The sequence below is a fragment of the Carassius carassius genome, chromosome 20 (assembly GCF_963082965.1).
Source record: "Carassius carassius chromosome 20, fCarCar2.1, whole genome shotgun sequence".
Classification (NCBI taxonomy): domain Eukaryota; kingdom Metazoa; phylum Chordata; class Actinopteri; order Cypriniformes; family Cyprinidae; genus Carassius; species Carassius carassius.
Genome location: NC_081774.1, coordinates 16,096,657 through 16,123,645, shown reverse-complemented (window position 1 = coordinate 16,123,645; position 26,989 = coordinate 16,096,657). Strand labels below are relative to the sequence as shown.

Here is a 26,989-nt window from a genome sequence, read left to right as displayed (position 1 = left end):
ATTGAGGAGTTGTTGCATTTGTGTAGTTTTGACTGGATCAGCACTGCTGTTGAAAGCATAGGTCTATTGACGGTGACATAAGCCAGCAACAGTTAATTAACTTTTTCATAAAGTAATGCTTGCAGCTGGATTAGAGGACTCTCTTTAATATAAAGTTTCTCTTATTTGTTTTAGGTCACAGAGGGATTGAGTCTGAGGAGCCTTGCAGCTATGTGACTTAAATCATACTGGAGTGGATGATAGACACAAGCACACTTTATCATTGGAAGCTTTTTTTTGTGGACATGTCGTAATTCCATTAAACAAACTTCATTCTTCTCTTGTCAGAAAAAAAATTGGCAAGCTATTACATCTGAGGGAAATTTCAGTTATTACAAAAGGTACAGTGAATATTTCTTTCTTCTTGAAGAGAGGGTGGAAAGTACGAGATACAGTAGACTTCAGCATTAATGTAACTTTTAATTCAACCATGCCAATAAGCCATATCCATACTTAATGTAACATTTAATGTCAAATGATAATCTATGTATGTGATATCCAGTATGTCAAAATAAAAGAACAAAAATCATGCTTGAAGTTTTTAGATCCATGAGGGAGCAGGGCATGCAAATACACCATGGTGACAGCGAAGAAGCACAGGCCACAAACAAAACATTTGCATATATTTATGATACACACTGCAGCTCATGTCCAAATGTTTGTCTTACTCTGTACATACATTTTAATATGGTTCCAGGCCCTGGATTCTATCTTGTACTTGTCTTTTGTACTTAATTTTTTTGTAATTCTTTTGCATTATTAATATTTTAGCTATATTGTTAAGAAATGTTTCTGAAAAAAAATAAAAATAAAAATGGTTAGCTCGTATATTTCTTAAAGGTCAAAGAAAATACTTCCAAAATAAGACAAACACACAGCAATGCACACAGACTGAAGTCCGGTCTGGAGTATTTTATGTGAGTGGCACAACTGATTTTCCCTGTGACCTCCACTCCATGTTTTCCAGTTACTCTCTGTAAGAGAAACCCTGGATTGAGTGATCATTAGGCAATAGAAAAATGCAAAAGATTTAACTTTTAACCACCCACACCTCCTCACTATAGGACAAAAATTCACATCTCCACTTTCATTGCAGGACAGAAAAAACGTCGCCTCACTCTAGGCAAATCCGTTTCCTCTCAGCACCGCACACACTGAACAGTGACAAGTGAACTGATAAAAACAATGAAACATCCCAGTGCTGCATCCGAAACTAAAGGCAGTTGCCTGGCTGTCCAGTCATTCACTTCACAGGTAGTGTTTTGTGTATAAAGGCATCGCTTACGGAAAATGGTTTCAGACAGGCTTCCAAAGCACCTCGTAATAGTCAAAAACAAGTGAGCTGTAGAGAAACCCAAGGTAACATTTAATAGGTACACATATACATAACACATAAAAACACTCTCTATAAATACACATAAATACAAAAGCTGTCATCTTTTTAAAAGGTACTAATATGTACACTATACACACAAACACACTTGGAGTTTTATAACCAGTAAAATGATTTAATTCATTTTCTTAATTTTATAGTAACAACACTTATACATATAATATAATAAATTCATTTTATGCTAATAATGCTTTGTTTTAAACCTTAGTCATCCGATAGGTTTTTTTTTTATGGTTTCAAACAGATAAAGTTTAGGTTTGTCAACTTGTTTTTCTTAAATAGCTTGAAAAATGTAAGTTCTTCGACCCACATCTCAAGAACATAGAATCATCTTGACGATGTTTTAATTTGGTCCCTCTCTGCACGCTTTGGCCCCTCGGTGGCCCCCCTAGAACCCTAGAATCGCCGAGGCACCTTGGATACGCTGAATGACATCGGCACCTCCCCTCAGTGCAACGTTTCCCATGATGAGCGAAGCTCCTGCAGCACACTAACAGAGACTTGTCCATTTTGTCAGCCACTTTCACTAGAGACAATAAATTGCGCGTAACCACTGTTTTCCCAGAGTTTGTGGGGACTGAGGCTCCCGAGGCATGCTTCACGGATGGCCGACAGTGTTGTGGTCCCTTTGTGAGTCTCTCCACAGTGCTCTCCCCTGGCTGAGGTTTGCTGCAGCTGTGGCTTCTCAATAGGGCTTATTGTAGACGCGCGGAGTGTGCGCGAGCAGCGCAGTGATAGAGCGGAACAGAGGGAAAGACGCCTGTAGTGCAGGGATGCTCCTGAATATGTTTCCTTCACTCACTCGGAAAGAGCGCGTCTAGAGCGACTGCGACGTGACGGAATCCCTCTGCATTTTCACAAGAACGTTCACAATTTATAAACACGCGAAGGACCAGGAAAAAAAGGTGAGTCTGATTTATGCAGTGTTTATTGAGGTGCAATACCGTACGGACTGAGGGTAGGCTATTTGCGGTGCACGTTTACATTAGGAAGCTACAAAACCACACTAAAGCATTATAAGAGTTGAGAAATGGCGATAGTCTGTGATATTATTTTTTATGTATTTTCAGAAATTATGTTTTTAATATAGCGTTGCCTACTTGCTTTAAAGTATGACATAATATACAAGTGAAATTTAAATATGGAATAAAATAAAAGTAATACAATTTAATATAAAGTTAATACATGTATTCACTGGCTATGCACTTTCAGATATTGTCGAACCGTGTGGTCAGCATTAAGATTTTTTTTTTTTTGGAGCCGCTCTGAAAGTTTCTCTCACTGCCTGTGATGTTTTAATATTCAGCGCTTTCCCCTCAGGAGCATCTGTGATGTTCAAAAGTTAAGGTCTGCCAGTCAGCATATTAATCGAGTCGCTACGAAGTACAATTTCTCAGTCCTAAGAGCAATACTTGGGACCTTGCCAGGGACTCGCATTTGTGATGCAAATACTGTCGTCTGTAGTGTGACTGTGAAAGACTTTTTGATGTGAAAATACCTCAGTGAGAGTTAGAGGTTTTTGTTTTTATTTTTGTGTGTGTAGTAGAGTTATACCAAAACAAGGGGGGATATCACAAGTACAGAGGTGCAGATTTTCCTCACATCTCCGTATCGATATCAAATTCCTCCCTGTCAGGACGCCACTGCAATGCCAACAACAAGCACACGAGGCTCGAAGTAGAAACTTCGCCTGCACTGAGAAGCGAGCGGCCGCTAGGTGGCGCTTTGAGTAAACCGTGAGAGCCAACTTGATGTGGCTCACATCAAAAAATGAATTGTGGTTTTAGGTGTGTGTGTGTATTTCATTTGTAGAATATGTTTAGTTATTGTGTTGTTGCTTTGTTATTTCCCGATTTAACATCTGGTTGGAATCTATTTGCACTTCAGTTTGTGCCCATGCAAAAACAAGATTGTTGTCAGGGAGGGGTGACGAAGAATGGTTGTCCTGTAGCCTAATATGGAGGTCCTAGTAAGATTTTATATTTTGAAGACTATGGCTGACTTGTTTGTTGGGCCCCAGGGAAAGATATAAAAATGGCACCCAATGTTATAAAAATAATAATTTTAGATATAAGATTGATAGATTGCTAAGTCATGCTGTACTCGAAAAAAAAAATTGTGTATAGTTTTCATTAAGAAATTGCTAGTACATTTCACAATTAATTATAAAGAAACAACGAGTAAAACATTTAATTTTGAAGTAGAACGACTAAAAGAGTATTTCTTGTAAAATGTACTTCAGTAATCTTTGTTTTATTTTCAACTTAAAAGAAATATATATATATATATATATATATATATATATATTCTGGATAAGAAGTACAGTATGTCTAGTACAGTATGTCTGTGTTGGAAATGTACAATATGCAGATTTTTTTTGCATAAACAAAGAACCTATTGCAAAAAAATAAAAATAAAATAAAATGATTAAAAAAAATTGATGAAGCATGTAATGAGTGTAAACTAGCATTAAATAGTCTTTTAATGTATTATAAATGTTTTCTTTATTAGAATTGTTCATCTTTCATGCTCATAAGCAGTCATATCCAGCCCAGATCCTTGCGTAATCTTGTCGTAGTCACCCTCAAGAGTCTGCACAGCGAAGGGCAGCCATAATAAGAAGGCCATATGCTACCAGTCCGCACTGTGCTGTGTATGATGTCCAGATGCCAGGAGCCTTGCTTTGCTCTGTGTTGGAGCATACTGTCTCTGGTGAGTGCCACAATTGCTCTTGCACTGCAGGGGGGCTATGACTAAAGAGTGTTTTGAGATGGGTTTTTGGAGCTGAATCTCTGGCTGTGGCTGTGGGCGCTCTCTCACAGGGCGGTCTGCGATGAAGCCTCAGCTCCTCTCGTCAGATGGCATGGGGGGCTAATGAGACTTCATCATCCTGTCCCAGACCATTTGGGCGATCTGTGCTGAACACAAAGTCCGGGGCCTCAGCCAAGCCCGACAGCGAGCAGATTCGGGCGGGAATAATGTTAGTGGGGGGCTGGAAATAGAAGAGGAACAAATATAGTACACTGATAGCATGGCGTATAGTTACCATGTAATGTACAGCAAATAATTTTTTAGACATGATCCATTGTTTGATTATTCTAAAATAATTGGTGAAAAGTCGAATTAAACCATAAAGGATTTGTGAAGGATCCCAATGTAAAACACAAACAGATTTGAATGTTTAACAGTCGAGTCACATTTTTTAATATAGTGCAAATACAGATTGTTTCAAAGCAAAATTGCAAAATTAATAAATTATGAAACAAATTCAATTTTAGCTGTAAAAGATGATGACGTTACAGAAGATGATAGAGTGCAGTTGTCAGATTTCAGAAGTAAAAACTCCATTCATGTTCTCCATAGGGAAACAGATTTTGAATCATAACCTTTGAAGACAGACCTTTTGTGAGCTCCAAGGTGATAAAAGCTGGATTCCATAACTTTATTTTGGTTAAAAATGATCTAAAATCAATTATTGAGCAAGTACAGTACATAACCAGTGCTTAAAGCTATCTCCTTACCTTAGCCCGATTCACAACGGTAAGCTTGTAATAATGTTATCTAATTTGAGTGGTTTGAGTCATTCATATTTCTTTAATTACATCACGGCTGTATACAGACCCACATGGAAAAAACCTATATAAACATATATGTTTCAATATAGGTTTTGATATAGGTTTTTAATATATGTGACATATATAAAATTGGCCGTTTTCCTATATTATATGTACATATATGTACATATATGCACACATATATTTACACATATATGTACATATATATATGTGCATACATATACCTATATAGGTACATATATGCACGTACATATATATGTACCTATATGTTCACCTATAATAGTAAAATTAAAATCCATAGCTGCTAGACAACATAAATAAAAGTCCAAAATGTAGAAATGTACATTATGTATTTACTCAAGATCAATCAAATAGTACAAAACAAAAAATATAGTACAAGAACAAAAATAAGACAAAAAACTGAACAGAAAAAAAAATATCTTTATTATTCTTTGAAGGTCTGTCATGATGCGCCTCATCATACTCCTCCGCCGCCTCCTCCTCCTCCTCCTCTTCCTTCCTGCACTATCCAGTGACATTTGATAGGGTGTCCGAGATTTTTATTTTTTCCTCTTTTTTTTTCGGCGCACAAATTTTTTAGCGGATAGGCGTTTTCGTCCACACGGATCTGGCGTTTTGGAAGAGTGAAACCGATGTTTTGAAACCGGGTCCCAGAGTGGATATATTTGAAAACGCCGCCTTTGCGTTTCTTCTCGACGGCGAATCTGTACATTTTCTGAAAATATGGCGTCATCAGCCCACGTCTCGCCCCTAGTCAAACACCACTACATCACGTAACAGCAACAAAAACATGAACAAACACTGAACGCTAACATTAACAAGGATTAATAAATGTATTGTTCCATGTTCGTTTGTGTACCACGCGCAGCAAATCCATGTCTTCTTCTCCGTTTTAAGTGTATCTCTGTGGCAGAATTACAGCGCCACATGCTGGTCTGGCATGTATACTACATCGGTTTCGTGTGGACGCAGATATTTCTTGAGACGAGGGAAAAAAAGATCGGGGGTCCGTCTCCGTGTGGACGGGGCCGAAGAAGTAACGGGTACTTACGGTTATGGATAGAAATGTAGCGGAGTAAAGAGTACAATATTTGCCTCTCAAATGTAGTTGAGTAAAGTCATGACTACTCCCCAAAAATGATACTCGAGTAAAGTACAGATCCCTCAAAATTATACTTAAGTACTGTACTCAAGTAAATGTACTCCGTTACTGTCCAGCTCTGTATATCATGTTAATATATTGCCATAGTTAAATTCCATAACATGCCAACTACATGAGATACCAATTTCACATGTTCACACATACATAAGTTCTTGCATAATTTTTTTCGTTAATTCTTAGTTTTTGCCTTGATAATATGAGCTAGGCATCATGTATGACAGTCAAAAATGGGATATGAGCTACAAAATGACCAGATCCTGCCATTAGCTATATAGAAGACATATCTTGTATGTATAGGGCTTACATGTGGATATGAAGAAGCAATACAGGAGACCTATATTTCCTGTATATGCACATATATGCACCTCAGTTTTGCCTATATGTGGCATATATACGCATATATGCAGCATATATGCAGTATATATACGCATATATGCAGTATATATATGGCATAAATGCAGCATATATGCAGTATATATATGCATATATGCAGCATATATGCGCATATATGCAGCATATATATTATAATATATGTGCATATATGCAGCATATATGTGCATATACACTGCATATAGTTTTCATATATGTGCATATATCCACATATAGGTTCTTTCCATGTGGGGAAGAAGGAGTCCTGGCTAGTAGCTTGTAGCCTCTCCTGAAATTATTAGACCTTTCATTTTAGAACAGCTTATGAGGAACATTAAATTGAATTTGAGGTTAAAAGAACAATTTCTTTTGATGACATTCAAATGAAATGAAAATTAGAGATTAGACTGTAGAAATTGAAATCTACAGATGCACACTAAATACACAGTCACGCAATGTTGATTAAAAATTGAGAACAAAGTATAACAGTAATAATAAATGCACAATTTGAAATGATCTGACCTAACTTTGCGGTTTAATCACCATTGGTAGCATGATTTATTGAAAACTTTTTTTTTCTTCAGTTGGTCAGAACAAAACTGCCAGACATGTTACTTACTTGTTCAGATGACGGCAGTAATGCACTCTATAGTGCATCAGTTTATCAGTTATAAATTGAGTTAAATTCAGCTGTAACTAACTCTACAGAAGGCAATAGTGTCATTATACAGCTCAAGTCAGTTCAATGTAGATTCAATTCAGTTTACTAACTGTGTCGATGTTGCAAAGGATCTGAGACTGTGACATGCTGTCCACACATTAATTTCTGAAAAATCAGATGGAATTTCTTTGTGTGTTTTGTTTTAACTTCCTATATATTTTTTCCTTATAGACTGGAACCTAAGCAATTTGGGCACATTTGAAAAATGCTTTGTCATGCAAACATGTCCTGAGATATTGCTTCAGACGCACCGCATTAAAAAAATACCAAGACTTGTTTCCTATGTCCTTGTTTGCTGAGTTTTAATGCAAGCTTGATAAATGATCCATATCACCTTCCAGCTCTCTTTATTAGTCTGCGCTATGCTATAAGCATTCCACACTCAAAGCTCTTTTTATGTAGCAGTGGTGTCATGTAGCACTTCAGTGAAACTATTCGAGGTTGGAGATAATTGAGACATGTAGCTGATTGTTTTGCTATAACTGTGTTTTCTTGATACCCGTCAAACTTTTGTTGAATCTACTCAGTCAAATGCATAGAGATCTAATCAGTCGCTAAGCACTTGTAATTCCCCTATAAAGTGAAGCTTATGATGGAGATTACAGGCTTTAGATGAGACTTTTCCCTACTGAGGGGTCCTGGCACTGTGGTCTTCTGAAGCAAAGCGCAAGACGTTCTGTTCTCCTCCAGCAGCGCTGGTGCTTTTGAGCTTGGGGGGAATACAAGAAGGGAATGGATTCCCTGAGGGATGCTTTGTGATTTACTTTTCTGTTCACCTTCAGAGCCTTAGCTTCACATATGCTATTATTTAGCACAGTTACAGCATCTGTCATATAGCTTTAATGTCTCAGATGTGTTTAGCACCTTTTATTTAAACCCTATATTACCATACACATTTTTTAATAATGCTAATGCTTTAACACTTTCAGTTATTATCATAGTTTGAAGCCCTTCTGAACCTGCATGAAATATCTTAATAAATCTTATGAACATGCTGCGATAATTGCGAGGTTTTGAATTGCCATGGACTCTAAACCCAATATGGGAGTTGTTCTGTCTGTAAACCATAGGTCAGATCTCATCTTTTCTTGGACAACGACGGATTTCCGTGGAGATTTCGATATCCTCTTCAACATCAGAATAAGCTGTTGGGGCGTGAATCCTGCTGCTGTGGGTTTGAACTGATGGAAGGACAGATTTCTCCAGAGAACGTATATGTGCTCTATCCAAATCCCTTTTGAACTATTTTTTTTTGCAGACTTGTAAGTGTTTGACTTTAAAAGGATGTTAGAAACACCTAAAAGGCTCTCTCGGACCGAGAAGCTCCAGGGACCCCTTAGGAGAAATTTGTGCCCGGAATTTTGTCACTTCAACTTCAACAGTGCACACTTTTAAATTGTAGTTCTCCATTGCAATTTGGAGCATGAAGGTTTTTTATATACTATAACAAATCCAGTGTCACTTTACATAACACACTTTTACGGTGTGGTGAGGCTTTGTAGTTCTTAGTAGCAGCTCTTAAGCTAGACGTTGTAGGTACAAACCCTAGATGGGGCCATAAATGAGCCACTTCCATTGTGCTCTAGAGCACAGTGCTTACCCAAGTGTGAGTTTCAGATAGTACAAAAATACCATGAGTCACATTGGATAGGATAGTGACTGGTAAATAACTACTGCTAAAGAATAATTTATTAGCATTCTTGTGATATACTGTATGATGATCACAAACTATGGGCCAATGATATAATTCTTTTTTTTTTTTTTATTAATTTGAAATATTAATTTTATTTATTAATTCTTTATTACAAAAACAAATTGTACAAATATAATTGCAAACAAATGCAGTTCTTACATACGTACATACCTGATACACAAAAGCACTTCTATGAATTTCCAAATATATACTTAGAATGTTAATTTATTACTTTTGTTTTTGAGTAAACTCAATATATGTATAATATATTGAAATCTTTTATTTATTCATTCATTCATTTTTTGGTATACTGAAAATTATTTATGTGTAAACTTGCATTCAAGAAATACAGAAAATGTTATTGCATTTTACTTGATGGTTAGACCACAACGAACCTTTTTCTTGAAAATGGTGTAAAGGTTTTTCAAAACGATATAAAACCAAGATGAATACAAAGTATATATGTTTGAAACTGAAAATGCTACTTTTATTTGACATTGACCCATATGCTGTCTTGCATAAGCCAAGTATGATAATGGAGCTGCTTTTTTCTTTGTTGGAACTTGAGATGGTACATATTTGCTTTATTTCTCCAAACCTTTGCATTGGACTTCTACACTTCTCCCTCTGTCTGTTTGCCCCTCCCTTCCCGCTTCCCTTCAGCCCTTAAGATTAATGTGCTCCACTTTCAGCAGCTCTGTCAAATACCCATCCAAAGGAAAGAGCCTCATGTCCGTTTTGCTCACCTGTAGCGCTCTACCTGCACCTGCATCTCAGATGGCAACCTCTGAAATGCCAAAAGTCATGTTGTCTTAATCTGGGGTTCAAATGTGTAGTGCTATTATAAAAATGACAGTAAATAAAACCTGCATCTGACAGACTCTCTTTTTGCTTAGTTCTTTGACTGTTTTAGCTCTCTCTGATTTTCTTCATCCTCTCCTCCGATGTCTGTTCTCACCACAGGTTTGAGAGCTTCAGCTACAATCATCATTCATTCCTGTGGTCTTTCCCATCAATCACCGGTCAGACGGTCTGCTCTATCCCGCTACCCACGCCAGTGCTGAGGGTGGTGCACAGTTTCCCAGGAGCCACCTTATAGGCTCAAGATCTTTGGTGCCTGTTCAAAACAGAGGAGTGTATTTTTTATTTTTCTTCTTCTTTTTTTTTTACGTTCATCCTTTAATCCAAATGATGCACGTAGGCTCTGCAGTGTGGACTGGACTGACTGTAATGACTATGTTGCTGTTAGCCCAGTGGGACATGGGCTGCTGGGGGTTGACTCTGAACTCTATCCCGCTCCGCCCGGCTTCCCTCAGGCCCTTCAGAGCTAGTGTGGGTGCATCCCTTCAAAGACACAAGCGCAACTGGGTGTGGAACCAATTCTTTGTCCTGGAGGAGTACACGGGAGATGACCCTCTTTATGTTGGCAAGGTAAAGTAAAATTGCTCTGATATTTTATATGTATCAAGTGCACAGAGATCATTTATTATGACAAAAATGGCTGAGTGAAAAAATGAAAACACATAAGGGAAAACATATTAGTTAATAAAAAAAAAAAACATAACTCAAAAATCATGTTTTTTTTTAATTAATATAAATCAAACTGCAGTTGGGTTGTTTTGATTAAATAATAATCTAAAGAAATACAGCTAACTAATACAATAAAACACAATAAAAACATGATAACACAATAAAAAAGATGATTTAAGAAAATGATCTGTTTTTGCAAATAAACTTCATATAAATGTAGGAATTATCAAAAGGCTGAGAAATACATGAAAACATTGAGTTAAGTTCAACTCAATATAATAATACTGTAATATTTTTCATCATTTTGATGATGTTTGTTGATATATATCTCACCCAGACCTAATGACATACATATTCTGTACTAAAACCTTGGCTTCCTGTGCTTGTTGTCACGATCTGGTGTTAGATCCTGCTTAAGATCCGATCACAAGTGGTCAGATAAGACACGCTGCAGTTGATACTAAAACAACCTACCATTCAAAAGATTGTTTAATGTTTTTGAAAGAAGTCACCAAGGCTGCATTAATTCGATACAATAATACAGTAAAAACAGCAATATTGTGAAATATTATTATAATTTAAAATATATTTCCTGTTTTATAATATTTTAAGATGCAATTTATTTCTGTGATGGCCAAGATTAATTTTCAGCAGCCATTTCTCTAGTCTTCAGAGTCACATGATCCTTTAGAAATCATTCTAATGCTGATTTTGTGCTCAAAAGCATTTCTTATTATTGTCATTCTTGAAAACAGTTGTGCTGCCCAATATTTTTGTGGGAACCATGAGGCTTTTTAAAAATGATTCTTTGATAAATATTAATTCAAAATAATTTTTTGAAATAGAAATCCTTTTTTAGAAATGTCTTCACTCTCATTTTTGATCAACATAATCCATTCTTCCCAAATTAATTTCTTTCAGAAAAAAAAAAATCTTACTATCCCTACACTTTTGAATGGTGGTGTTCATCTCATTTGACCACTTTTGGTCAGATATTGTGTGGTCAAATTTTCGATCACATTCAAATGAAATCTTAAAAATGTTTGCACTTTAATTTGCCACTGTCCCGTTCAAGCAAATCACCTAAAATGAATCTTAATACCAGTTGTAAACGGGGTCTTAGATCTCATCCAGTGGTTGCCTGTTAACTGAGCTGACATGTTTATTTAGATAATGTACTTCGGGTGCCCAGAAGCCACTAGAGCTGTCCAGTCGCTCAGACTTATTTCTCTAAAGTGTCTGGCAAAGTCTTGTACCTCAGCCGCAAATGATTGCCATTTCTGTTAAACATGTGATGCTGATTAAACATGACTAGCTATTGTGCATAGACTTGCCATACAGGAACCTTGCTAATAATTTTCATTTTAAATAAGTCATATCATAAGATCTTTTGATATGTGTTCTATGAAGATATACTCTTACAGAACTAAAACACTTATCTTCAGTCCAAAAACAAGTATTTATTGAAATTAGAAAAGCTGCAAAGGCGGCCTGTTTAATGCATTGGCACATCAAAGTGAGCAAGAAAACTTGACATTAACTGAAATATGATGCTATTATGATATGTATATAAAATTTAAACACTTTTGATTGTCACATTTGCTGAACTGATGTTTTGAAATCAGCCAATTAGGAAGTGTTCCTTTTCATTAATGCCAAGTGAAATCACAAAAAATTGCCTGCATATTTCCTACATGTAAATATTTGAATCTGTAATATACGGTAATATAACATTACTCTTAGGGTATTTTAAAAGCTTTGTCTGATATTTATTTTCAGACACTTCAAATGAAAGCACAGGAGAATGCAGGTTGATGTATGCTGTCCAATCAATCTGGGCTTTTAAAGTGTTTTAGCCATCAGTTCTCCTCACATTAATGCCAGTGTGAGATGAACATGTAGATTGATGCTTTGATCAGAACTGTTTGGCATGTGGATCATGTGTTTAATGAATATCACAAGTAGTGTCTGATCAGACCTCTTTGATACAATGTGGATTTTATAGTCATACTTTGAGCTATAGTAAATAAGCCACACAAAGAGGGAAAAAAGTATTGTCACAATAGGAAGCATCTTTTCTTTTATGTATTGGCTCCAGTCTGCTAGCAATGTGATTGCTTCATACGCACAGGCTTGTAAGTAGTTAGCTCGATGATAAACACAAAGACAGCCAAACACTTTCCTGTTTTAAAGAAAATGAGCCAAATACTCCAGCATGCCACCTGCTCTACTATCCTTGGCTTTTACAATACATTATCTCTTAGCCACTACATCACACACACACACACACACACACACACACACACACACACACACACACACACACACACACACACACACACCTCTCTAACATCACACACTCAAACCCTGACAGCCAGGTTGAGCCTTATTAGATTTTGGCTCATCTCCAATTCACTCTAGCCGGAGGGATCCGGGCAAAAGAGAAGTGACTGAACACAAATGTTTCCCCGCACTGAATGATGACCAGCAGAGTAATGTACAGTATGGGGTGGCCTATCTCTCTATCTTCCCATAGAAAAGAGAAGCTCCAAATTATATCTCTTATAGCTCTCAGATATTTCTCCTGGACTATAAAGAGATTTTTTTTTCTCAGATTAATTTCAGAGAAAAAAGCCTTAATTTTATAGTTTTAAACTCTTGTTATATGTCAACATTTGACAGATTTGTGGCTTCCTTTAATTCCTTTTATTTTTAGGAATTCTAGGAGAAACATCCGAGACAAATTTCATTAGGCAAAACATCTTGGTTACATATTGTAACCCTCGTTCCCTGCTTAGACATCTCATCGGTGACCAACAAATTGGGAATCTCGCCAGAGAGACCAATCCACTTAGAGTGTAAACTAAACAAGCCAATCACATTGGCATGCGATTATTGCATCCAGCTGCCACTGATCACAGAATGAGTATAAGTAGGCAGCATATAATCACTGAGGAGCTGAGGTGGTGAGCTGGCTGCTCAGCGGAGGTACAGCAGCCGTGGTGACAGGACGTGACGTCTCCGTTCCCTCCTTCAGGGAATGAGGGTTACAATATGTAACTGAGACATTTAATCGGTCACTCTTTTCGTCACGTCAGTGACCAACAAATTGGGAATCCCTACCCAAGTGCAATGGATATTGCTTCTTTCAGTGTCCTGTGTGAACTGCCTGGGCCCCTTTTTGGTGTAAGCCGGGGCTTGCAACAAGAAGGCCAGTCACTGTTGTTGTAGCACTACCCACTCAGTGAGATTGGATAACACTGGGAAAATTTACCAGTTCCACTTGGACTGCTGGGGAAACACGGCTCCTTCAACATGAAGGATATACAATCTAGCTAATGTGTTAGAGGTCGCCCAGCACACAGCTCTACAAATATCTGTCAGTGAGGTGCCACGGGCCAGTGCTCAGGAGGATACAACACTTCTAGTAGAGTGAGCTTGCAACCTGAATGGGCAGGGCACACCCTGATAAAACAGGGTGATGGCATCCATTATCCAGTGGGCCATCCTCTGCTTAGAGATAGCATTCCCTTCTGCCAGCCTTCATGGAAGGATTGACACATGAAAGTACGCATCCTTCAGGTCCATCGCTGCAAACCAGTCTCAGGGACAGATGAACCCGAAGATACATTTCCGTATTAACATCTTGAAAGGGAGTCTGTGAAGGGCCCAGTTCAAGACACGCAGATCCAAGATCGGTTGTAATCCACCACCTTTCTTGGGTATAATGAAGTAGGGGTTGTAGTACCTATACCTCATATTGGCTGGAGGGACTGGCTCTATTGCATCCTTCACCAGCAGGACTGTGATCTCCACACACAAGACATGGGCATCGACTTCCTTCACGGATGTAAAGTGGATGCCACTGAACTTGGGGGGATGCAGGGCGAACTGAATCGCATAGCCAAGTCTGATGGTTTGAAGGGGCCAGCAAAATGGGCTAGACAGTACTAGCCAGGCTTCCAGATACCATGCAAGTTGGACTTGGCCACCGATGCAACCAGAGTAGGGCAGCGAGGTGGAACTCAGGGACCTGGATTGGGCAGGTCGTGGCACCAGCACGTAAGTCTGAGCATGTGGGGCTATGCTTACCTGTTTCCAAGGTTGAGCAGAGGTTACATGAGTAGGGCCTTTGGTAACACTCTCGAACCACCCTCTGCTGCCTGCTGGCGACAGCAGGATGAGTGTGATCCATCTGTGGAGGGAGTGGTGTGTTTACCATCTCCTGAAGAGAAACCCTGTCCATCTCTGGGTCGCCCATCTCAGGGCCTCTTTCTCTTGCACATACCACCAGGTGTGGCAGGGGCCGAGACAGGAGGGGAGAATGCCCTGTGACTGGCTCCACGGCGCTGCTTAGCTGGAGGCTGCTGCAGCTGTGGCACAGGGGCAGCTGCAGGGGTATGCCCTCAGCAATGAGCAGGCTGAGGTGCTGGGACTGGTGGAGGCTGCAGCTGCCTGCTGTGTCAGGATGTATCGGATTGTCCTAGTCTGCTTCTGTGCAGCCAAGAACTGCTGGGCAAAGCTCTCAACTGTGTCGCCGAAGAGGCCGGTTTGGGAGACAGGGGCATTAAGGAACCAAACTTTGCCCCACCAGGTGGAAGCAGTAACAGGACACAACTGCATCGCTACAGACTGCTCTACCGCTAGGATCTCAGTATACCCCATGGCTGCTTCACCATCAAGGGTGGTGTGGTGAGGGAGGAGGAACTACTAGGTCAGTTTCTGAGAGTAAAAGATGCCATCCATGACCTAGTGAGCTCCTTGTGCACTTCCGTTGAAGAATGGCACCAGAGTGGGGTGCTGAGAACCAGCGTGGGCCACCCCGAGAAACTAGTCACCCAACTTCGAGGGCTCAGGACACGGTGGAGGTTTCTACTTGAGCCGCACTCTAACTCTGTGACCCGGGAAAGCATACCTGTCATCTCAGGATCCAATTTGGCCTTGCTACTGTCTTGGAGGGGGGCAGCACAGCTGAATGTTCCTCTCCAGAGAGCTCAGGCTTACCCTCCAATGCAGCGATCAACATCTGATCGTTGGGAGAAGCCCCAAAGCATACGGATGGTACATTCTTTTTGGAGGGCCCAGCACGTTCCTTAGGGAGCTTGGCTGGCTGCAAAGTGCAAAAGGAGTGGCGGTCCCTGGGAGGTTGGTTCCTTGGAGGGGTTGCCGCCACTGTGATCCTCAAACCACCCGAGCTTGGTCCGCAACTCAGAGATGGTCATTTGCCCACAATGGGAACACAACTTCAACGAAGGTCGACCAACCGGCTGTTGCGCCACACACCCACACAGAGAAGCTCCTTTGAGAGCAATGACTCATTCGACACACACGAAGACTCGGCAGGAACAGAACGATAACACTACTCAGCTCCGTAGCAAAAAGCTGATTGTGTGCTGCACCGGCTGCCTATTTATACTCATGCTGTGATTAGCGGCAGCTGGATGCAATAATCACATGCCAATGTGCATTGGCTCGTTTAGTTTAGTGAATTGGTTTCTCTGGTAAGATTAACAGTTTTTCGGCCACTGACATGACGTGGTGAATGACTGAATGAAAGGGAACTGAGAACTCCATTAAGAGCAACCTCTGAGCAATAACATTTTCCTCTTGGTTTCTCTTTTAAATATCATTATCTTTTGCATCTCAAGTTCTGAATGTATTCTGTATGATGGTCATTGGCTGACTGCTTGTTCTCCTATTTTGGCTTTTATGTAGACATCAATCCTTTGATCAATAGTGAGCATGAAAGATGGCCTTATTCATCAGGATAAGGGTAGCATAATACAGACATAAAAGACAGGGTCCTCACAAACAACTTACCATGAGATCTTGTTGACCATTTTCACATTCTCTTTCTTTTTATGCCTATGCCCCTTTTCATGGTATTAACAGCAAAACAATAAAGATATAACAGTGGTTGACCAAGATGGGTTTCTTCATGACTGATGCTGATATCCAGGGGACAGGAAAGCTGATATGTTGATTTATATTAACATATTTAATGTTAATTCATATTTTATTAATTGTAATTGAATTATGAGATGTACACAGAGTTTGCTGAATGAGCTAATATTTTACAGAATTTAATTTAAAAATATTTTAATATAAATGTTCTTCTGTTGATCAAAGAATCCTGCCAAACAGTATTACAGTTTTCACAAAAATTTTAGCTGCATAGCTGTTTTCAACATTGATAAAATACATTTTACTGTAATATTTTGTAGTTTTACTAGTTTTACTCTATTTTTTTTATCAAATAAATGAAAATAAATGTCTCGTTGAGCATAACTGAATTATTTCAAAAACATGATACATTTTACTGATCGCAAACATTTGAACAGTATGGACACTAATGTTTATGTACCACAATTAGACAATTGAATAGCTATCATATTCTTGAGGTTTTTGTTAGCCAAGGTCAAGGTCAAGTTTTGAGGCGAGTAGAAGAGCAGGAGACCTAAACCTTTTGTCTATGTTTAATATACAGTTTTATGCATATTGCAAAAATGTATCATGAAATTGTTAAATACAAGGTAGATGTTTACACTGGTAGGCATACATTGAGTGTGGATTATTCTGACCTTTTGACCCTGCCCTAACAGTAAGCAGAGACTAAACCCTGTGAGCAACAGTTGGCTTGATGATACCATAAACCTCTAACAACCTAATTTTTAGGTTCATGCAGAAGGTTGAAAGATGCGGAATGCTCTCATATACATGAGACAAACACACTTTCCAGGCAGAAATGTAATACTCCAGGCAGATTGAAGGACTTTGATGCTTCCAGAGAGTAAAAGAGAAGAACCTTTTGAAGCAATTTTCACATCACTGATCTCCATCATATACACAATCTTGTCATTTACATTCGTGTTATTTTTTATTTATTTTTATTTTTTTTTAGGCTTCAAACTCTCTTTGCAGGAAACATAAGAAACCTTTAATTTCCATCTCTAATCAGAACTTGAAATAACATTTTCTGCTCTTGGTTTTATGCTTTATCGATTGTCTCTCACTTGCAATTCATGCTGGAAAACAAGATTTTTTTTTGTTACTCTGAACAAAAAGCAGAGAAGCGAATGGAGAGGTTTATTCTCAACCAAACATGCAGTCGAACATACCAAAGACCAATCTTCCCACCCGTTATTATCTGCAAAATTATACAAGAATGAATTTAATGAATATGTCTTTGCCATCTTGATATCGTACCATCAGCGACTGGTATTATTGCCCATGGTGACCTCTTTGCAGCCTGATGAATATGGATTTGATAGGTCCAGCTTGAATAAAATGCACAAACGAGAGGGATGTCAAAGAGAGCATGATGAATAATGCATATCCGTGTCTCTGGGATCATTTCAATATATCAACAATTATTAGAAATGACCCCAGTGTCTCCACTGAAAGTGCTCATTTATTACAGCACTTCCATGTGAGTTCACTTCGGAATAAGCATAAACAAGTGTCCGATGTCGTTAATAGTTCCGTCGCACTAAGTTACCTGGAATTGTATCTTGCTACACTATTAATAATCTCACCTCTAGTTCAGAATCACAGGAATGGATTTCTGATAATTCGCCAAACTGTATCAAGGCCTCTCAGCTGCTTGCTGTTCTCCCATTCCTGTATTTGAGCTTCATAAGATGTGCAGGGCCCGTTGGTTTAAGTCCCTCAACTGGGTGTTGAATGTCCGATCAGATTCTGCCTATATACACTGAGTGCGCCAGAGAAAAGGGCTTTGAATTCAGCCTTAATTGGGGGGGATCCTTTGATGGTGCAGTCTGTGTAATAGCACAAGGGGAGGAGAGCATTCCCAGGCTGACTTCCGTCGCAGCCCATTTGCATTTCCTTTTTCCTAGCCTGCCAAAAACAACTCGTAGCTCACCTTCTAAACGCGCACTTAATGAGAAGTAGACCAGGAGTGCCGGCGTAACCCTGTGGCGAGGATGAGAGATCCACACTTTTCTCCCCTTCTGGCCACCAGGAAGCTTTTCGTCAGCCAGGCTGAGCAGATTAAACGTGCCCTCCGTCGAGCCCGCCCTCCCACCACATCAATGATTTGCGCAAACTGAATTAAACAAAATGAAACAGAAGAGAAAGAGCTCTTTTCATGTTGCTGATCAACAAGCGTTCCCCAAATCCTCTTTGGAGTGATTTCTAACATATGCTGGGTAATTAAATGCAGCGCTGGAGAAGATGGGCTGCTTTTCATCTGCTTCCAGTCCATACTTGTCCATGCCATGGCCATTTGTCATCAGTGCAGATGAAAGTCATTGCGTTGGCAGTCACGGCCTGTGCTCCGTTGCCAACCTTGCGAGTGCATGTGCGTGCATATACGCTCAGTGAGTGTGGGTTTGCACCTGAACGCCCACAAATGGAGATGGTGAAGAAAGTGAATCAATTAAGGCTGAGGGCATAGAGGGTGTCTAGTCACAGAGATGCTTTTTAATAGAATCTGGCTGAGTCTTTCTCATTTGGAAAGTGATATGAGCTGACACCACTGAATCTAATGACAAGGAATAAGGAATCCTCCACAATAAGGCCAAGATGTGGCTCACACTTCCTCGGTGAAGAGCAGCTCGGCAACACAATGAAATACCATTTGCATTTATATAGCACTCTGCAGGTGTTGATTCAGGTGAAATATTACAATAGGAGGAAGAATCCCACACCACAAGAGCATATTGAAAGGCACTGGCAAATAGATCCAGTATGTAAAAAGCTATCAAGTACAAATGACTACCTTTCCTCACAGATTCAGTCGTTTGCCTTTATTATAGAGCGGATTTTAGCCTGGCTCTTGATTACCCGGGGTGGTAAGATGGTTTTAAATGCAAAGGAAAATGACATTGGAAAGCTTTTCATCACTTGAGCCTGGAACAGGGAAGACAATGGGCGTCCCGGCTCTGTCTTCAGCCGTTAGAAGTCACAAACAAAAAGCATTGACGTACGAACGGCTACAGAATGCCAAGCTGGGTTTCTTTCACCTTTAAATGGTGAGCCAAGGGTATCTCTAAGGCAATTGTTGTTTTAATGAGACCATGCGGGTCTATGCTTATGTGCTTACACAGCTATTAATGACAGCTGACAAACTTGTTACATGCCTCACTTCCGTCCTTTATGCTAGAGGTCTGTGTTAAGAGCTTTTAGTGTGAACACAAATCAAAGTTTAGTTTAGTTGGTTGGTGTAAATATTATGTTCTTATGTCCCAGTTAATTTTTTATTATTAATAAATTTTTCTTTTGATTGTTCGATTTTGTAGAGGGGTAGGGACAAAAACAAATCATACTCACAATGTTAATATTTTACTCCATAGTTCGTTATATTTCATTCCAAGTGCAGATACTATTAAAATTGCATATTTTGTTAGTAATTTGACAATGAAACATTCATTACACAAGGCAAATTTACTTATAGGCTATATTGTAGAATAATATATATATATATATATATATTATATTCCCTTTCTTATGTTACACATTTAATACAATATATATGACTGTCTCAATAATAAAACAAGATTAATTATAAATATACAACCCCCCCCTCAAGTACCATGGTTATAGTTAGTGCAGTAAATCGCAGCACAGTTGAACAGTGATGTTATGAGGTCGATCTGAAAATAATACACTTGCCCTGAGCTTGGCCCAAACTTATAAACGGTTCAGAAAGGTAGTGCGGTTTCTTTCTGTTTTTGAAGTGTGTGTCATTTGATTTTTCTCACACACAACACTAATAGCAGTGAATAATCAAAGAAAGCAAGGCAACTTGCAAGCTCTAACAAAACTTGCAGGAAAAAGTTGCAAAAAGCAAACCATTTAGTCGCAGTATGGAGCCCTGTTAATGTATAATTTGCACATACCTGTTAATGCTAATTATAGTATAACACATCTCCCATTTCTGATCGTCTCAAGATAACTCACTTCATTTGCGTGTCTTGCAATGCATTTATGGCAGACAAATGCAAGTGCTGTTTTTTGCACTTAATTTTTAGGGGTAAATACAAGGTGATGAACATATGAATCATCCATTTCTGAGACATTACCTAGCTACAGTACAGTAGCTCAGTATGATCTTTTCTCATTCATAGACTACATGGAAATAATGTCAGACTGGCATCAGATGTTAAAAACTAAAAATGTATTCTTAATCTTTCCCAACAAAATGTTATGATACAAAATATATAATGACATTTTAATGCGTCCAATCAGTTAGGCCTAAATCCCTTAGCTTTAGAATGGTGATGATAATGAACCACGAAAGCTAATTGCAATAGTGCTAACCAGCAGCCATGTGGAAAACTCGTAGATGATTCTTAAACAAACAAGATGCTGAGTCACTGTGCTAACCTTGATGTGGTGGGAGTCTCCCCTGCTCGTCAGCCTGCAACAGAGCGCAGTCATCCTCAAAGAGCAATGCTAATCATGCTATCACTGCAAAAATAGGTTACCCTCTCCTCCAGGAAATGACAGAAAGTATGAAGGTTGTTTGATCTGCTACTTGAAGCGAATATGACTAGAAACATGAACATGAAGTAGGCCTACTGTTGCCATTCAGAGTTATTTTATGATAATTTACCACAGGTCTTGCATAATATCTGACTGTCTATCTATCTAGTAAAAAGCTATGGTCTGAAACTATGCTATTTCTTATGATAGGCCTAAGTAAGCATTGCTTATATATTATACCACAGAAAAGTTTGAGGTTGATACGATTTTTAAAAATATTTTAAAAGAAGTCTCTCATGCTCGACAAGGCTGCGTTTATTTAATCAAAAGTACAGTAAAAACGTTGAAATATTATTAGATTTTAAGCAGCCACTACAACAGTCTTTAGTGTCACATGATCCTTCAGAAATCATTCTGATGTCAAATCAAATCATGATGAGGATTTGGTGCTAAGAAACATTTATTATCAGTGTGAAATTAAAAGTTGCTGCTTAACATTTTGTATTATATATTTGTATTTGTATATATAAAACGTAATATCTGAACAGCTATATGATGCGGCTTATTTTGCAGTGCTTAATTCACAGACAAGAGGCATGTTCATTGCTTTGATTGAGTAGATGCAGTTAATTAAGGGAGGCACCATCTGTAATATATCTTGCTTTGCAATTTTAGTCACAGCTTCTGAATCGCTATGGAGAAATTACAGTAAATCAGAGAGAACGCCTCGCCAGTGCCGATCACTCCAGCAACGGCGCTTATATCAGTTGTGTTATTTATTACGAAGTTCGTTTCAGTTTGAAAGTCACTCATTAGGTGGGATTGTGAGGAAAGTAATTGATGTGCGCTGGCAGGCAAGACTCTTCCACGTTTGCCACATTCATAATCTTTCCGTATTTGGAGGGAGTGAGAGCGGGAAAGAGACGCCGCGTCATTTAAGGGCACCCCTGCAGGATCCAAGAAGGAGGCAGATGAACATAAATTAGCTGTGTGTAAAACAGGCAGCGTTTGTAATCTCACAACGTAATTGGGCTCGCTGCTTTGCCAGAGACAGATGACAGGGATGTAATGACAGTCTTCATTTATCTTCTTTATTGTGGTGGAATGCGTTGGCAGCGTGAGACTGGTGCCAGTCCAGATGAAGGAAACGTTACGCTGTGCTATCATCCCCATCAACAACAACCCACATTGCTAATTTACACACTCAGACATAGCATGACTCGGCCAGTTTGTTAGGGGCGGCAAAATTACCGACAGGTCTAACTAAAGGCTGAGAGAGAAAAGGAGAGCGCTCATCCCGAGACTTCACGGTCCTAACTGGCTTCCTCCAGCAGTTTCCTCCTCAGGCTCGGTTCCTACTTCCTCTCGCTCCTGTTTTAGCCTGTTATTCTTGTTTTCAGCAGCCCATTAACGTGCACCTTTTCGTCTCTACTTCTCTCCACTTCTTATTTCATTTGTATCTCTTTCTATGTGCTGAAAAGAGCCAAAGGCCAAGAGATAGACGACTAAGTATAGAGTATATATCTCTAAGTATAGAGATAACCTTGGTCAGAGATAAAGTTGCATTCCTGCATATGAAAGTTTGTATATGTGTTTGAAAGTCAATTTTGTGAACTTGTAGGAGTACACTGGCATTTACACTGATCCTTTCTCATTTTCTTATGCTCTTATGCTTACAAAAGGTGTATTTATTTGATAAAAAATACAGTTAAAGAGTAATTTTATGAAATAATATTACTATTTAAAATAGCTGTTCTCTATATATCTATAACTTTTAAAATGTAATTTATTCCTTTGATGGCAAAGCTGAACTTTCAGGATTCATTACTCTAGTCAGCTAGAAATATTTCTTCTTATTATTAATATAGTGAAGGAAACAGTGGTAATTTTTTCTCCCAGGATTCATTGATGAATAAAAAACTCAACAGAATGGCGCTTGTTAAACTTTTGAGAATTGTAATACGATGGTAATACGTTTGACAGCTTGCTTCATTCAGATAAAAAAAAAAATATATACATATATATATATATATATATATATATATATATATATATATATATATATATATATATATATATATATATATATATATATATATATATCGTAATCATTTTAGATGAGTTTGCGAGCCGGTGTGATATAGCTGAGCACACAGAATCTAATGATCTGCAGTCATCATCATGGTGAATTATGGTCAGAAAAAGAACATTTGAAAAAATAAATGCAGAGCCGAGCCACACAACAGTCATCAGACCGGAGCTGGCCTTGGAGAATTGCCAGCACTGACATCCAAACACACATTCACTTTGATTAATTAGTCTCAAAAATCATTAGCTCACTCGGTTCCTGCACTGAAACCATTGTAATTTTTGATTAACTGACATTATATGTGGAGCAACGCTATTTTATTGGCAAGTAAACGGCAACCTAAACCAGATGTGACTAGATGAGAGCTTTCTTTTTCTTTTTGCAGTCCTGTGGTGTGACAAATGAATTAAAAATGCAATTCCATATAGAGAATGTGGTCATAAACTGCATGTGTAATATAAAATCATTAGAATAATGCTATATAAAATGGTTTTAGATAAATTATAGCATGTCACACCACAGGACACTGCTTGCCATCTTCCCAAATTCAGTCGTGTGTTCACTTTGTCACCAGCCAATCATTGTGAGTCTGTCTGTGAAAAACAGCATCATAAAGACTTATGATATAACAGAACTGCTTAAATGAAGCAAACAAGTTGTCTTTTCATATTGGCTAGATCCTGCACATGAAAGTATTGTTCCACAGTGATAGACAGTCTCCTGAGAAATGTGGATTTGAAGAATTTTTTTTTTTAGATTTATATAAAGTTAAGAAAAGCAAAGGCAGCAAAGGGAGCTAAGGATTTGGCTTATAATCCCCCAGAGAGGGAAATAAAGTCTTTCAAAAAATAAACAAGTAAATAAAAACACTCACTACTGGTGACGGAAATACCAAGTCAGTTGCCATAAAATGATAACGGCAAGAGAAAAGGGCTCATGATAAGAATATCTGAACTATGAATTAAATTGGCCAGTTTTTATGGTTTATTACAAATGTGCATTTTTGGCACTATTTGAACACAATGGTTAATATAAAACAACAAACCATGTAAAATTCTCAGGTTTCTCACAAAACAACTGTATATCGTACTAAACATTTAGGAAAGAACGACTGAAAGTGAGATTTCTGAGAAAGGAAGAATAACTTGTGAGTTTTGACATTTGTTCAGTCCATTCTCTTTTGCTGACTTTCACAAATCTGCTAGAGATGGTTTATCCCCATTTATTATTTAAAACACTGCAGAAGTACTTTCTCGTGAGTACATCTCATCTCATTACTATGCTAACTCGACAACTGTTACAATAATGATAGAAATGAATGACTGTTTTCTCATTTTTTCTTTCCCTGTAGCTTCATTCCGATGTGGACAATGGTGAGGGCAAAGTAAAATACGTGCTCAACGGCGAAGGTGCAACATCTATTTTCACCATCGATGAGAACACAGGCGACATACATGCCACAAAGCGTCTGGACCGGGAGGAACAGGCCTACTACACACTACGAGCTCAGGCCAGAGACCGGGCCACCAACCTGCCAGTAGAACCAGAGTCAGAATTTGTTATCAAAGTGCAGGATATCAATGACAATGAGCCCAAGTTCCTGGATGGCCCTTACAATGCTCAAGTACCTGAAATGTCTCCTGTTGGTAAGTGCCTTGGATTTGTTTATACAAAACAAATCATCAAAGAGGAATGTTAGGAATACACAATACTGTATATCTGCAGATTTTGTAAATGATGTATTAGTATTGGTTGATTTTGCTTGCTTATTTTCTTTAAGTGAGCGTTAGATGATGGCAAAGGTAATCTAAACATAATAAAAATGTAATAATAATATAAACTTTAGACAAAACACTACAGGCAAAAAAAAAAATCCATTCTCTGGTCAATTTTGAGATTTTGGCTTGTCATAATATGTTGTAGCAAAGAGAAAACATTGAAAATACACTTTTAAGTGTTTATTTGATTGAACTTTGTCTATTTATGGCTACAGATTTAAATTAAAATAAATAATTAGGGTTTTTTCCTCATGCACTGAGCAGCGCTTACATACACCATGCTTTACAGTTTTATACAGTTTTATATCTGTACTCTAAAGGTTTTGACTGAGGGGTTTGTTCATATATCATTTGCTGGTTTTATACAATATTTTATTAGTTTATTCCTTTTTTTCTAGCTGTTGAAAGTATTTTCTGATTTATGGAGTGATAAAAAGAGATATCCAAAATCCATTGAGTCGAATATGACAACAAAATCAGAAAACTTGCAATACAAAAATTATTTTGCAGGTTTTAATATAATCAATCAGGTAAAGCTGTGGAAGGCGATACCTATTATTAAAAAAAAGGCTATATTCTCTTGGGGTGCCTTGCCTCAATAACAATAGCTGTTAATTTTATCCTTAGCAAATCTCAAAATGAATAACCTTTTTTTTACTGTTTTATTTTTTAAATAAAATGGAAAAGATATTATAACATTTATCAATCATTAGTTAAAAAGATTAAACATATATCAGTTTATCATATCAGCCAGGGTATAAATATTGGTGCATCCATAACAGATATTTTGACATTCAATTTCATTGTGATTATTGGTAATTGTGTCACGTATTTGTTTAGATATTGAGGGGTTGCTGTTGGTCACCTAAGAACAGTGATATACATAATGAATGCCCTCGGTACGAGGCACTTGTTTGTTAGTTCGACCACGCGGAGCATAGTAGCTGACAATCACACAAGCATTGACATGCTTTTTTATAAGCGCAATTAACATGCTGGCTGCCACTGTCTGTCCGACGGCGTGAACAAAGCCATTAGCCTCTGTGAATGCAAGCGACCCTTGTCCTCAATGACTGCTTTATAGATCCATTTAAATTCATTAGCAGTCAACCGGTGATGAATGAATTTGATTAACGAGAAAATGATTAATTTAATTTGGTAATTAAGAAACAGGAGATTGTTTGCAAGTCTGAGGACCACAACCTAACCCAGACACCTCTCCCTCAAGCCAGACGTCAGCATGAGGCTGAATGGAAATTCACAACATATGCCTTGTACTCCCATCCAATAATTTTCACACATTGCGGTTTCGCTATGATGTGTATTTAAGGGCTGACCATATGCCGGTGTCCTTAACTGGCTATAAATGTACCCGCCTGTTGAATCTAAAGAGTCTGAAATGATTCTGCAGAGGTACAAGGTTACCTATTAGAGATGTAATCTCATTGCGCCATCAAATAAAGAGTAACACTCATTTGGCCTCGGTCCCTGCGGTGAGGTGTTGCCATGGTGCTGCATTTTTGTACACTCAGCTGTGCCTCCAGATGCTTAGGTTACCAATATGACAACATCTGGGCCTGTCCCTAAATGTCTCCTTTACTTTTTTACAAGCAAACACATTTAAGGATAATCTGTGTTTCTGAGCAACACCGCAGTCTGGAGCGGTCTGTAAATTGCACTCAAATGAAGGCCTGGCACTTTCCATTAGCCATTTTCCAGTTAAATCAAATCTGGGGGAAATATCAGTAAGCCAGTAAAATCAGAGCTAAACTTCCCTTTGTGCTCCAGTTCTACAGATTAAATGATAAAGTATAGAATCTATACTACCTTTTAAGTTTTTATAGAAATTCTTATTTTTATTTAGCTATGTTGCATTAAAACTGACATTTACAAGGCTTTCTCTTTTTTATTTTTACCAAAAAAGAAATAAATACAAAATTCTCTTCTTTGTATTCTTCAAAGAATCTATCACTTTTCCACAAAAATATCAAGCAGCACAACTGATTTCAACTGTGATAATAATAAGACATTTTCTGAAGTCTGAGTAATGGCTAATGAACATTGAGCTTTGGCTTTTTTTGATGTTGTTGTTTGGCTTACGATAAGATTTGTTTTGTCCTTCTGGGCTTTTTGCAAGGATGCATGGTTTAATGAGAACTGAGGCAATACCAGC

General features: G+C 38.2%; 1 protein-coding gene across 2 annotated transcripts in view; it reads left to right on the top strand.

Annotated features, from left to right (window-relative positions):
• Window positions 1-1,948: 1,948 nt before the first annotated feature.
• The window catches only part of cdh7a (cadherin 7a), a 58,754-nt gene continuing 33,713 nt past the window's right edge, over window positions 1,949-26,989 (top strand). The window contains exons 1-3 of one of the 2 annotated variants that reach the window (XM_059501847.1): window positions 1,949-2,337; window positions 9,937-10,404; window positions 24,390-24,684. In XM_059501847.1, the coding sequence (XP_059357830.1) occupies window positions 10,162-10,404; window positions 24,390-24,684 (538 nt within the window). In that variant the 5' untranslated portion in view covers window positions 1,949-2,337; window positions 9,937-10,161. Of the gene's footprint in view, window positions 2,338-3,959; window positions 4,145-9,936; window positions 10,405-24,389; window positions 24,685-26,989 lie in introns of those variants that run through there. The other variant, XM_059501848.1, reaches the window with a different exon arrangement.